We start from the raw sequence: 14833 nt of genomic DNA, 5'->3' as shown, positions 1-14833 counted from the left end.
ATGGTAGCAGGGGGTGCGGGTGAGGTGCCCGCCAATACGCTATACGCTATGTCTATGTCCGCTTTGCCCAGGGGCACAATGGAGCGGAGCCGCCGCGCCGCGTCGGTTTTCCCCGAGGGGGAATATCCCGAGAGAGTGAGAGAAGAGGAGTGCGAGAGGGCCGCACTTCTCTTACTCGCGCCACGGTGGAGTCGACGTAGCCCACCGCCGCCCATTGGCCGCCAGCGAGAGAGCACTTCCTGTTAGCCTCGACCCTCGTCCGCAACCGGCCGCAGGCCGCAAGCCTCGGTTCCTACAAGCCGTAGCCTCTAACGTCACGCTACTCCAGGCTTGACCTCCCGTCGACAGCGTAATTGTTTAGAAACCCCTTGATCTGTAATTTCAGAGCGCGGCCAACTATCCTCCCTGCGTAACATCGTTAACACGATCCCATCGCTCCTTGCCACTGTTCCCTCTGTCTCTCTCTCTCTCTCCCCTTTCGGCGAACTCTCACGCGTGCATAATCCGTGGTTCGCACGTTCCACTCTGCAGGAGTTTGTTTCGCGAGATTGAACGAGGTATGCGAGGAATCGGTGCATACGATGCACCTCTAGGAGAAACGGCCTGCGGTCGGGAATCTTGAATGAATGACAATAGGAGAATGCGAGGCAAGATGAATTGTCTCGCTGATTAATATACTAATGGAGTAAAATATTTAATATCAAACTACTAATCACCACGATTCACTGTTCTCTTTCTCTTAATAATTTTAGACTTAGAATAAGTGTTTAAAAATTATTAGACTTATTATAGAGTGTTGGAAAACATGTAGAATATATACAATACTATAATATATACAGGGTGTTTCTAAATATGTGCGAAAAATTTTAGGAGATGATTCTTTGTCGAAAAATTAAGGGAGGTTTTTTATTTTTCTTTGTTGAAAATTATATGATTTTACAAAAAAAATAGAGGAAATAAAAAAGTTTCTAAAAGAATCAAGCTTTCTAACGTTTATTTTTAGGTCACATTCCAGTCGGTTAAAAAGTTCTAATAAAAAATTGAATAGGGGTTGTTAGTTTCATCCCTGTATAACGATATGAGAGGATTACAAAAAATATTAATAAATATCTTTCTTACTAGGAAAATATCTATATTACTAGAAAATATCCACCAAATTTCATTTCTTTAACTTGTCCAAAATTTGAGAGAAAAATTAAAAACTTAACAAACGACAATCACAGTATGGTTTGGCTATGAGAGCTCTGGTGCAGTTAGTGTTTAATTAGAAAGGAGTATATGTTTATATGAAAAACCGCCCTTAATTTTCGATAAAGAATCATTTCCTAAAGTTTCTCGCGCTTATTTAGAAACACCCTATATATAATATAAAAATTTCAAACTTTTATATTTGAAAGAATATATAAAATATATAAAATATATAAAATATAATTATCTGCGTAAAAATTTAGGAAAAACTTTCCATTATTGCACGTTCTCTCTGCTTGAGCTCTCTTTTTTTTAATAAAACAATGAAACAGGGCCATATCTTTGGAAACGAGGGATTTATTCTACAGGTGGTCTGAAATTTAGGCGAGTTTTGGTGAAATATATTTTCCGAGGGAAGATCTGACAGTTCCTGTCCGACCGGAGCGTGACATCAAATTCTTTTTGACGGAAATAGTTTCTCTGAGTGCACGGAAAACTTCACCCTCGTCCCTTTCATTGGAAAATGTGTACGACGTGTGACTTTTACTCAAGTCAACCGCATGTTACATGCGACATATACTTCACATTTCCACCACTCTCTCTCTCTCAAGTTCATGAAATTCTTTAGAAAGTCACGTATGTGCGGTCGTCGGAGCGAATTTACGGAAATGCGACTTGTTTAACCTTTCGACTTCTAAATGTTCATGACTCAAAAGGTCCTTGCTTACATAAATTTACAATTTTGCCCTAATTATATATTATATACATATATATGTACTATGTAAAATTATTTACCCACGAATTTAAATAAAAAATTAGCAATATTTATAATCACCGATGGAAATTAAAATTAGGATAAGGTGTTCAACTTACGATATCCTCCAGTTTCGAACATCCTTTCCTGGCGGTGCAGACTAAGGCGACGATGACCCCACCTCCGAACATGAGCAGGAGAAACACCGCCAGTTTCCAGCCGTGATCTCTTTGCGGGATAAGTTTCTTGGCCGCCGGTAACCTGGCGACCTCCGCCGTGGAGATGCCTAGGCGGGACGCCCTCACGAAGATCGTCCTGAGACGTCTCGACGCTTTCTCGCAGGCCATCTTGGTCGGGTTGCTACTCTTGGAGGCCGACCTCGACTTCACGTGCACGTGATCCATCTTCTCAAGCGTTCCCGGAACAAATTATATTATGCGCGAACTTTTTGCCCGATTCCTTCCCGTAGAAAGAGAGATCTCCGAAGCTCTCTCGCAATCTGTCCGAGTCCCGAGCAACGCGCGAACAAACATCGGATACGCGGGTATCGGTTGTATATCCGGAAATGGACTCTGTCCGCGATCACAATATTCACTCCGGGGTTTGCGGGCGTTTCATTAAACTCCGGCCGGCGCTACAATTCACAGAAGTATTCAAATATCGCGCGGTCCATTTCGCGATTGAATTCCCTCGCGTCGAGCACGTCGGGTCGAGCGTCTCTTTGGAATTTGCCGGACCAGCTTTACGGTTCACCGCACTGTGTATTTTATCACTCCCGCGTTGCCCGCACTTCTAATATAGAGATTGAAGAGTTGCACGAATGAGTACGATTTATCGTCATTGCCGTCTTATCGATCCGATTCTTCAATCGACCTCATTCAACACCTCATCGTTTCATGTCAATTCGAAAATTGCATTTAACGATTTGTTTTATCAGTTTCGAAAATGGTACTTATGGAAATTCCTCGATTTTGCGGATTGCCAGTTCGGAATCTTGCCTTTCTCGTCTATGAGCTCTTTTACGAGTTTTGCGAAATTATACCAAAGGATTTCGCGTTATCGAGTAGCTCTACACGCATTTTTATTCCCTGAACCGCGTCGTAAGTTGTACTTTTATGCTCGCGACGTGGCAGGACGCGTAATAGCAGGGCGATGAAGGATCCGGGAGACGCGAAGAGTGACGGAACGTGTCGGCCAAATAGAGAGGGTTGCCGCCTAGAGGTCGGATGATGCTATATCCCCGGATTTTACTGTTTGTTAGATGATATCCGAGACTTACTCTTCGTTACCTCGATTTGCCCCGGCTTTCGGTACCGTGAAAACATTTTACGTTGCGTTTCTTAAAGGGGCCACTCACCACGTTTCGTCGAAATGAGCAATATCTCAAGTGGGATTTCGGAAAAATTGATGCAGAAAGTTAAACATTTGGTGAGAGTCAGTACTATCTGCTCGTTCCCGTCTTCTTCGTCTTCTTCTCGATTGACAGGAAGAGAAGTTTGCCCGATGCGGCTTGTCTTCTTACCTCGGCGTGTCTCTCGCACGCGTTCATGGATCGCAACAAGGAAGGATCGCTTGTTGTTCGCTGATCGAGCGACTAATGGAAGATCCGCGCTCTCATGAAGACACGATTAATCTTGATTGAGCTCGGTTATTTCGCTGCGGCCCAATAACCGGAAGGAAAATTAATTCTCGTCGATCGAACAGGCTCTCACACGACGGTCTCATATTCTTCTGTGCTCATTTGTGGCGCCGTTAATTTTGCTTCCATTTTACCGTTCAGTGCGCGGCCAGACCATCCGTTTCTGCATTACGTCGAGTATATACGTCGACGTACCCTTATTCGCGAAATATTGCCACTTTCATACGGTTTTATCCTCTAGACTTCCTTTATGACCGTGGATAAGTCTCCAATGGCCGAATGACGATGCTGTGTCTCTGCCATTTCCTTGCGTAGTATCTGCGAATTAACAAATACAATTTTGTACAACTGCTCTGCGTTTTTGATGAATTTTTCGTCTACGTGTATAAGACTTGCGAATTGTGTCCCGAAAAATCTATCATGTCGATTAACATTAGAGTATGCATAAAGAACAGTTGAATTAAATCGAATTTTCGTTCTTAGCGCAATATTATTTAATATAAAAAATTATCTTATTTTTTAAGATTGTTTTATATATAAAGTGATCCTAAATAAGTGCGAAAAATTTTAGCAGATGATTTTTTGTTGAAAACTAAGAGGAATTTTTCATATAAACCATGTACTCCCCCCTATATCTCTCCCTGAGGAATTATACTCTTCCAAAGAGGGAGATAAAAATTAGTTTTTATTATTTTTTTTTTCAAATTTTGTTTTTATTCCATTTTCTCCAATATTTACTATAATCTTGTTTTGCTTGCTTTTTTGATTCTAAAATTGAATTTCTCATAACTCGAAACCTGCCATTCAGCACCAGTAATGTATTTGCAGTGTATAATAATGTATTTTACTTTTTCTCCTTGCAAACTATTGATTTTACGAAAAAAAAAGAAATTAAAAAGTTTCTAAAGAAATCAAGCTTTCTAACGCATATTTTTATGATCACATTTCGACTCATTAAAAAGTTCTAATAAAAAATTGAATAGGGGTTGTCAATTTCATTCCCATATAATGATCTACGGGAGGATTTAAAAAAATTATAATAAGTATTCTTTTACTTAAAAAAGAGTAAAAAATGTCCACCAAATTTAATTTTTTTAACTTGTCTAAAATTTGAGAAAAAAAATAAAAATCTGATTTTCACCTCCCCTTTGGAGGAGTGTAACTCCTCTCCACGGAGGGATATAGGAGCATATGTTTATATATGAAACACCTCGCCCTTAATTTTTGACAAAGAATCATCTCCTAAAATTTTTCCCACTTATTTGGAACTTTGAATCATCCTATATATCAAAGATATAATGAAAAAAAATAAAAAAATATTACAGTGAGCGCGTTCAAGCGAAAAAGGAAAGGAAAAGGAACACCGTCTATTTTCTCCAATCCACGGATACAATGCCGCTGACAGCATAATAAATATAATATAGGGCGCAATTCCGTTTGCCATAAAGTTCAGTTTAGAAGAGCAGACGAAGATGGTCCGAAGATGTCGTTCGGCAAGTTTCCCAAACTGCGATCGCGATTCGGTCTCGGTGCCCAGTGTCGTATCACTCGTATCGAAGTGTAATGTGTCCCAAAGTGGCTGGATTTTACGAGTACATTAAAGATGAAAGCAATATCGGAGATGAGATTATCCGCCCTCGGACGGCGATACCGCGACGAAAATACTCCCCTCCTGCCGTCGCGGTGGTGTAGTAGGTATAACGAACGGCTTCGTCGCCAAGGACTATATCCCTAGGATTAAGTGAGAATTATCCTGGATTCCGCGCTTCTCGAATTCCATCCGCTTCATCCCGTTTCGTATACACGTCGCGGACGGACGACGACCGGCCGAACCGTCCCGCGGCTCCTTCTCTCTTTTCCGTAACTCTTTTTCCCCGCTTAATCTCAAATCCCCGCTGGTAATTGCGTTATTATACTTCTGAGGGAAGACCGTATTCCATTTCATAGCGGTCACGTACAAATATATATCGTTTCCCGCGGTCTTATTGTTTCTTTTCGATACCTCAAGCCGCGTCGCTCTCGGGAAAAGTCATTTCATTGAGAATTATAAAGATAGATAAATGCGTTAGGCGGACATCTACATTTTTCACGTTATATTTTATGCGAGTACCAGTGAGAGACAAACATAAAATATATTTTATATATAATAAATAAAAATTTATATATTATATAATATAATATACAGGACGATTCTAAATAAGTGCAAAAAATTTTAGGAGATAATTCTTTGCCGTAAATTAAAGAGGGTCTTTCATATAAACATGTACATATACTTCTATATCTCTCCCTGAGGAATACACTTTTCCAAAGAGAGAGATGAAAATTAAGTTTTTAATTTTTTTTCAAATTTTAATTTTACATTTTTTCCAACATTTACTATAAGTTTGTTTCGCTTGTTTTTTTATTCTAAAATTCATCTTCTCGTAAAATTATTAATTTTACAAAAATAATAAAAGAAGTAAAAAGGTTTCTAAAGAAAGCAAGCTTTTTAACGCATATTTTTAGATGATCACGACCCGTTAAAAAATTCTAATAAAAAATTAAATAAGAGTTGCTAGTTTTATCCCTATATAACAATATAGGGGGATTTAAAAAATATTAATAAGTATCCTTTTTACTTTTAATAGAAAATGTCCACCAACGTCCAAATTGCATTTTTTAACTTGTCTAAAATTTGAGGAAAAAAAATAAAAACCTAATTATCACCTCTCCTTTTGGAGGAGTGTACTCCTCAGAGAAGGATATAGAAATATACATATGTTTATATGAAAGATCCCCCTTTTTAATTTTCGATAAAGAATTATTTCCTCAAATTTTTGGCACTTATTTAGAATCATCTTGTATAATAAAAATATAATATATATGAATATAATATTATGTAATATACTCGTACATATATATAATATTAGGAGTAGAATTGGGGGTTGAATAAGTTAATTATTTTTTTAAGCTAAGTTAAGTTAAAGTTAATGGCTTATAAAATTAATTTAGTTACGTTAAAAGTAGCATAAACAAAAAAGTTGAAATTGAGTTAAGATTAAATTAACTTGAGTTAAATCATAAGTTAATTTTTAAAAATATTATTTATATTAAAAACTAAAATGTCGTAACTTCAATAATTTTAAATTTAATATTTTATTTGTTAATGTTTTTTAATTTATATAAAATAATATATAGTAAAATAACAAAAATTTTGTTTTTTATATAAGAATGTATTTTTTTCTTTGTAATTGCAAATTATGAAAAAACTAATAGTATGGAACCTTCATTTATTTCATATAATACTTGTAAGAATGACATACATCATAGAATAATGCTTTTATTAAAATTTAATCGTTATTGAAAATTTAATTGTCTAATGTTTAAGATTTTATAAAAAAAAATAATGGCATTCAGAAATGAAAAAAAAATTTAACTTCGAAAAAAAAGTTAATAAGTTTAAGTTTAAAAATAACTAGTTTAAGTTAAAAATTAACTCATTTTTAATTAACTAAGCTAAGTTAAAAGTTATTAACTTTTAACATTTTTATTTAACTTTTAACTAATTAACTAGTTACTATACCCAACTTTGGTTCTAATATATGATACCTATTTGTTGTTTAAATATATACAAGTGTAACGTACATTTAAAAATACAATCTTATTTTTAAATATGTTACGAGAGAATATCTATGAATTAATTTTTTTCTCGTTATATTATACGTTCTTTTATTTAATAAATAATTCACATAAAAATTTGTCTGAAATTTATTTGATCTTTATTTCATAATTAATAAATGCAATTGGTCAATATCAGACTGCGTATAATATCATCTCGCAGTCCGAGGATTTCTCAAAGCGAACCCGCGTGGCCGTGACGGGAACACCATTTATAAGATAGGACGGCATAGAGAGAGAGAGAGAGAAGAGCGAATACGCGAAATGTGTGTTCTCGAGTACCGGCGCCACATATCTATTGAAAATCCCAATGGTGGATACAAAGGAAGAGAATGGAGCTCTCTCACGACGAAAATTACGTCTCGCGCGCGCGCTCGATTCGCGGGCGTTTCTGGCTTACATCAGCGGTGATTAATTTTGGGAGATTAGCGAAGTGCCGGTCGTTAGAATTAAACCGGAGGAGGAATATACCGGAGACCCCGAAATCGCCTTGTCGGCTCTGCATTAGACCGCGCTAATTAGCTCATCGCAATGGCCGATATGGATGTAACTATTCGGATCCTTAAACATTAGGGCTTAAGTTCCACAGATCGTACATGACCTTAACATGGCGTTCGCGTTCGCGTTAAGTTCACGATTAAAAGCTACGTACCTTAGCCTAAGCTTGTGCTGGAAGCAGAGAAAAGGGGAGGGGGAACCAAAAACGAGCTCTCAGAATAGTGAGGTTCCTTGGCACGTTCTCATACGCGGGCTCTCATGCGAATGTTACGACTATTGCAGTCCGCAGAGAGTTTCGAGTGGGGAATTAGCGTGGCGCGATTAAGCTTATGCCCTTTAAGGCCGCGATTATCGTTAGCGAGAAGTGATTTAGATACGGACCGGGGCCTTCCGTGGAAAAGTTGCTAAGTGCGGGCGAACCGCGATGTGGCTGCTCGTAGCAAGTTTCGCGGAATGAATGGTTCGTGTGACGAACTCTTGCACAACCGGGGGTTGCCGCCGCATATACAGCCGTTCGCGATAGTATCGGTGCGTGAATATCGGTCGCGTGAAGTAGAATTCCCGCATATCTGGATTGGAAACACGAAAATTATTCCCCATCGTCCGCGAGGAATCAATGAATCTAAAAAATTCACGTGACACGAGGCTGTGAGGTTAAAAAATAAATAAAAATAGATATTTTTTTTTCTCTTAATTTTAGAGCAATTTCTTCTTCGTCACGAAAATAATTCTCTCATATTTTCTTGCGATTTTATTAATCTGTAATTAGTTTTTTGCAAGATGAACGTTTGAACTTTTAGAACCGTAACAATTATTTTCATCTATTCGGCAGCCTGATTGAATATTGAATATACAGGATGTTTCTAAATAAGTGCGAAAGCTTTAGAAAATGATTCTTTGTCAAAAATCAAGGAGGATCTTTTATCTCTCCCTGAAGAGTTACACCCTTCTAAAGAAGGAGGTAAAAATTAAGTTTTCAATTCTTTTCTCAAATTTTAGACAAGTTAAAAAATGAAATTTGGTGGATATTTTCCACTAATAAAAAGGATATTTATTAATATTTTTTAAATCTTTCCATATCGTTATAAGAATGAAACTTGCAACCTTATTCAATTTTTTATTAAAACTAGATCAACACAAACGCGCGCTACGCGCGCGCCATTCTTCGGTTTTATGTTAAAAAAAATGATATTTAAAAACAAATAATATAAAGTTTGTTTAAACTCGATTAATATTTTTCACAGAAATTAGCTGATTAGAGCGTTAATGTGCTAATTAAATTTTAAAATAATAATATGTTAAAAAATAAAAATAGTAATATGTTGTAAATAATATGTTATAATATCTTATTCTCGATTAATATTTTTTGACAGAAATCAGCTGATAACTGTCAAAAATATTAATCGAGTTTAAAGTATTATATAACATATTGTTTAATACATATTATATTATTTTAATTTTTATAACATTATTTTAAAAATTAATTAGTAAATTAATGCTTTAATCAGCTGACGCTTTAATTATATATGTCATGTAGAGCTTCAATTAATTTTTTTTCAGTAGTAACATAAGACATTAATCAGACGTTTGTGATTACTCGGTAGATACACTGACAAATTATCCAAATTAATTATTATACAACAAATTAATTATTTTTTACAATATAATCAAGCTTCAAATACACAAGAAATCTCGAAAACATATCTATGAATACGAGAGAGAAAATATTATTGCGGAGAAAGATACATTCTCTCTCTCAATGTCTCTTAATCAGCTGATTTTTTTGTCAAAAAATATTAATAAAATTTGCTAATTAAATTTTAAAATAATAATATAGTAAAAGTTATAAAATAGTAATATGTTGTAAATAATATGTTACAATACCTTATTCTCGATTAATATTTTTTTCTTTCTAAAGCTATATATATATTTTCGAACGAATCTCCTTCGAGTTTTAATTAATTATTTATTAATATTAAGTCATGTACATACATACTATGTATGTATGTACATGACTTAATATTAATAAATAATTAATTAAAACTCGAAGGAGATTCGCGCGCGCGTTATTAGAGTGAAGTTGCCGATGTTTGTAGCTTAAAATAAAATAATATGTTTTAAATAATATGTTATAATATACTTTAAACTCAATTAATATTTTTGATAGTTATCAGCTGATTTCTGTCAAAAATATTAATAAAGCGTTAATTTGCTAATTAAATTTTAAAATAATAATATGATAAAAAATTAAAATAATAATATGTTGTAAATATATTGTATGCGCGATTAATACTTTTTGACAGAAATCAGCTGATAACTCAAAAATATTAATCGAGTTTAAAGTTTTATAAAATATTATTTAAAACATTATATTATTGTATTTAATTTTATTTTGAACAAATTGTCAAACTGCTAACCCTCGCGATGACAGTCTCTCGATGCTACGAATATAACGCACAATGCGCATCGAGGCAACCAATCAGCATCGCGGAGAAGAGGCAACAATACTTGTGAGAATTGACTTAACATGCCTTTTTTAGATAGGGATTTTTTAACGAACCGTAATGTAATCATCTAAAAATATGCGTTAGAAAGCTTGATTCTTTTGGAAACTTTTTTATTTCTTCTATTTTTTTCGTAAAATCAATAGTTTCCAAAAAAAATAAAAACCTAATTTTCATCTTTTGGAGAATTGTCACTCCTCAGAGCGGGATATAAGAATATATGTGTATATAAAAAACTCCCCTTAATTTTCCACAAAGAATCATCTAAAATTTTTCGCACTTATTTAGAAATACCCTGTATATCAATGAAATATTTAATCAAGATCCCTGACGTCTCAAAAGTTTATTACGACAAACTCATTAATTTCGAACGACGACAATCCTTGCGACTGTCATTGAACGAAGAAACAAAGGCGACTGCGTAGTTATTAATGTCGTTCAGGATCCAAACTTCGAATCCGTATCATTCCTTCAAACTTACATTTAGAGGCTCATCCCGGAGGCGGGTAAAGTTTCGAGTTTTTATGCTCGAGAGACCCCTCTCCAGGAAAGGGTTAAAGTTAAATAAACTCAGAAAGAGCGACGGCGTTTTATGCTTTCTCTTTTTTCTTCTTTTTTTTTGCTTCCGTGCGATATAATCGTCGATGACCATCGAGCTTTCAACCCCTCCGCATCCTGCATCGTTCACTCGCTATATCGTGAGGTTACCCCCATGCACTTCCCGGCTCGTAGATCGCGACATTCTTTATCGGATAAAACTCGAGAGAAAGAAGTATACGGCCGGCAAAGCCATCGAGCGACCTGCCGCACTCGCCAAAGAAAATGAGATAGCTTAATAAGGCGGCGCGTTCTTCGGTGTAATTACGCGCCCCAAGTTCCTCGCTATTTTCACGCTGCGAGTAATTAGAATACCGATAGCTTCAGCAAGAGAGAGAGAGAGAGAGAGGGAGAGAAAGCACTTGCGCCGCCGTCGTCTCGGGCGCTTAAGATTCCCATTTATTTCCGGCAGAAATGTCACACAGGATTCACGACGCGTGCGATTCTCTCCTCCAGAATTCCGGACAGATAAACGTCGCAGACTCTCGGATTCGCTCGGAAATCGACGCTGACATCAACGTCGGTGTCGAAACATTAAATACCAAGTATTTGTTCTGATCTGATTACTAGGCGCCGAGTTTCTCGAGATATTTAAGCGTGCGTTATCGAAGACCGCACAATGTTTGCGCTCAATTGTGCAAAACGCTAAGAAATCGACATAAGACTATTAATATAATCATTTTTATTTTTATATTCTTGACCTATTTTATATTTGCACTCTGATTAATTTTTCGCCATGTTCTCTCGCTAAAAATATATAAAATTCTTGGTCAATTCGCGATGATTACGATTAGATTGTAACTTTGATGGCAACTTTATACATGTTAAAATAATGTTTTCTAATATTATATAATTTGAATAGCAATATTTAATATTTTCAAAGTAGCGTTACACTAAAACGATTATATCCGCATCGGATCGACCTGTTCCGAATTACGCGTCTCGAAGGTAAGGCTTCCCAAGATCGCTCGGATGAATAAATAAAATAGCTTCGATGCTCTCTCCCTCAGTAATTTATCGGCGTGCTATCGAGCGTTTCGATCTGAGACGCGGCACCGGAGACGAAACGAAAGATGTTGTGTATTGAGTTGTGTATTGAGAACGATAATTTAAATGGTAGTATCGGCAGAACGAGTTGGTGGAAATACTTTTGGCCCGGAATATCGAGTTGCGGGTTGTGCTGAATGATAAAACGCACTGAAATTGAATCGAGAGTATTAACAAAACGGACGTATATGCATTAATGTATTAAAAAAACATATGATTTTAATTTACAGTTTGCCGATACATAGAATGAATGAAAATATATAATTTCGGCCGCCGTTATTAATTATGAAGTTCAATAGAACTTTGTGTGTCGTGACTTTTCTAATTAATTATCAATGGATTTAACTTCATCAAATTTATAGCAGACGCGGCTGCGTGTTGCCTATTTTATGATCCAAGATTTACACTCGTTTACGAAGGCCGAGAGCGTGAGAGTTCATTTATGTATCGACAATCGAACGTTTCGTATATAGCGAGAATTTTCGATGCAAAATTACACGCTGGCAAAGCGAGGGAGAGAGAGAAAGGGACAGAGAGCAAGAGGGAAACACGTCGGGTCTCTTGCTCGGTTATGGCTTGATATATCGTCCAGTTACACGCACTCGGTGGACTTGCCGAGCTTAATGTGATTTACAGGAGGGACAGAAGTTTCGAGCGATGGACCGTATGTTTCGAAAGCCCCGGGAAATTATTGGATACGTGACAACTCAGGTTACTTTGGGCACGTCCAGAAGCGAAATTGACATCGGCGAGGACGGGAAAGGATAAAGTCGTAAAACGATATGACTCGTTACTTTCGCGTCTCTCTACTACGCGCAACAACTCACAAGCAATAAACCCCTTAATCAGTGAAATATTGCCGCGAGTATTTTTCTGTGTGTTTCTCTCTATACGTCATATAGATACAGGGTGAGTCTAAATAAGTGCGAAAAATTTTAGAAGATGATTCTTTGTCAAAATTAAGGGGCGTCTTTCATGTAACTCCTATATCCCTCCATGAGGAGTTACGCTCTTCCAAAGAGGGAGGTGAAAATGATTTTAAAGGACTTTTTTTGCTCAAATTTTGAACAAAAAATGAAATTGTAAAAAGGGTAACTATTAGTAAAAAAGATATTTATTAATATTTTTTTAATCCTCTTATATTGTTATACAGGGATGAAACTAGCAACCCCTATTCAATTTTTTATTAGAACTTTTTAACGGATCGAAATGTGTGCCATTTAAAAATATGCATTAGAAAACTTGATTCTTTTAGAAACTTTTTATTTTTTTCGTAAAATCAATAGTTGGCAAGAAAAAAATTATAATACATTATCATGCACAGCACGGTACTAAATAACAGATCAGTTTCAAGTTACGAGAAGTTGAATTTTAGAATAAAAAAAGCGAGCAAAACAAAATTATAGTAAATGTTGGAAAAAATGGAACAAAAACAAAATTTGAGAAAAAAATAAAAATAATTTTCACTTCTCTTTTTGGAAGATCGTAATTTTTTAGGAAAGGATATAAGAGTATATATATGAAATATAAGAATATTTATATAAAAGACCCTTTATTTAATTTTCGACAAAGAATCACCCGCTAAAAATTTTCGCACTTATTTAGAATCACCCTTATATATATTTACAATAAATATTCCAAATTATTTTAAGATAAAAAATACATCTATCTTTCAAAAGTTATGCGTAGAAATTTAATTTAACAAACCATGTGGCGCTAATAATATTTCTGCGTCATAAATCAATTAATATTTTCGAACTTTGTATATATATCCAGTTCAAAAGATCACTCTCGACTCTGACAGAGACATCCAATATTATCGAGATCAAAAGATTGAACGTATCTGGCCCTTCTTCATTGATGCGATCATCCGTGAGGGCGTCCCTTTTCGCTCCTCTGCACGCGTTTTCTTCGGAAAGCTTTTGGTACGCGCAAAATTACATCCCTTACGCTACGTTGAGTGTTAGAAATTTGCCGGTGACACTGTTCGTTTACCATATGTAGCTACATAGCGTCGTTTTCGACAGACGTAATAAAACAAGCTCGGCATGCAGATGTACTGCAAAACAAAGATCGGACGGACCCAGCTGTGACGTGCATTTGCATTTTCCGGGCATTTGTTTTCGAGGATTAAAGTGAACAAGTGTTATTATGCAACTATCCTTTAAATGTATTCTTTTTTCTTTTTTTTTTTTAAATCCCGTTACGGAAATCTAATTCGAGATGCGGGTTTAACACGCACACTCTATATATCGTCATCCATTTTCATCGCTGCTTATATAATTGCGAGTGTATTTTCTCATGAGAGTTAAGCCACGTACATATATGAATCGTCATTTTCCTCGAAAATGTGTAAATAATACACGTTTGTTATCCCCGGGTCTAAAATATGCAGGCAAACTTCGCTAATTCAAATGCGTGCCATGAATAAAGATTAATGTATTCGCGTCGCACGCAGAGGAGCGCACGAATAAATATCATCTAGGGAGGATAAATAAAATTCGAACGATTATAAATTTAAAAGTTTGCTTTCCACGAGAAAATCGTGCCTGTCAACCTTCCAAGAAAAAAAAAAGCTTCGTTATTCTCGGTTTCGTCAAATAGCCTACATTCGTATCTTCGAAAACATTCGAGAACGATTTTCCCGGAGGTTAGACGATCTCGTCTAACCTCCGGGATAGAGGTCCCGCAATTGTTCGCATTGTTATCGAAATTGGTAAGGATTTGTCGTCGATGCTAACGAGAACTTTATGTAAATGCCGCGCCTTTCGTTTGCGGACCGAAATTGCAACATCATTCGACAAATCGCGGAATTATCTCCGCAATTTTACGATATTAGTGAGATCTTTGTTTTCTGCAACATCTTTTTAAAAAATAGTACAAATATAATGGACAAAGATACAAACTTATAGATATTACATTTATTACAACTGTCAAATGTGGCTAACA

At 35.9% G+C, this 14833-nt stretch overlaps 2 protein-coding genes across 2 annotated transcripts in view; one reads left to right on the top strand and one right to left on the bottom strand.

The window, feature by feature from the left end:
• The window catches only part of LOC145939729 (uncharacterized), a 471008-nt gene that overhangs the window by 82654 nt on the left and 373521 nt on the right, over window positions 1-14833 (top strand). The window lies entirely within an intron of this gene.
• The window catches only part of LOC145939687 (uncharacterized), a 49399-nt gene that overhangs the window by 25890 nt on the left and 8676 nt on the right, over window positions 1-14833 (bottom strand). The window contains exon 2 of the mRNA XM_083044180.1: window positions 2062-3899. Coding sequence (XP_082900306.1) covers window positions 2062-2346 — 285 coding nt within the window. The 5' untranslated portion in view covers window positions 2347-3899. The remainder of the gene's footprint in view (window positions 1-2061; window positions 3900-14833) is intronic.

The sequence above is a fragment of the Prenolepis imparis genome, unplaced genomic scaffold (assembly GCF_030444845.1).
Source record: "Prenolepis imparis isolate NDT839.2.m4 unplaced genomic scaffold, iyPreImpa1.0 SCAF_8, whole genome shotgun sequence".
Classification (NCBI taxonomy): Eukaryota; Metazoa; Arthropoda; class Insecta; order Hymenoptera; family Formicidae; genus Prenolepis; species Prenolepis imparis.
This window is presented reverse-complemented; position numbering and strand designations above follow the sequence as displayed.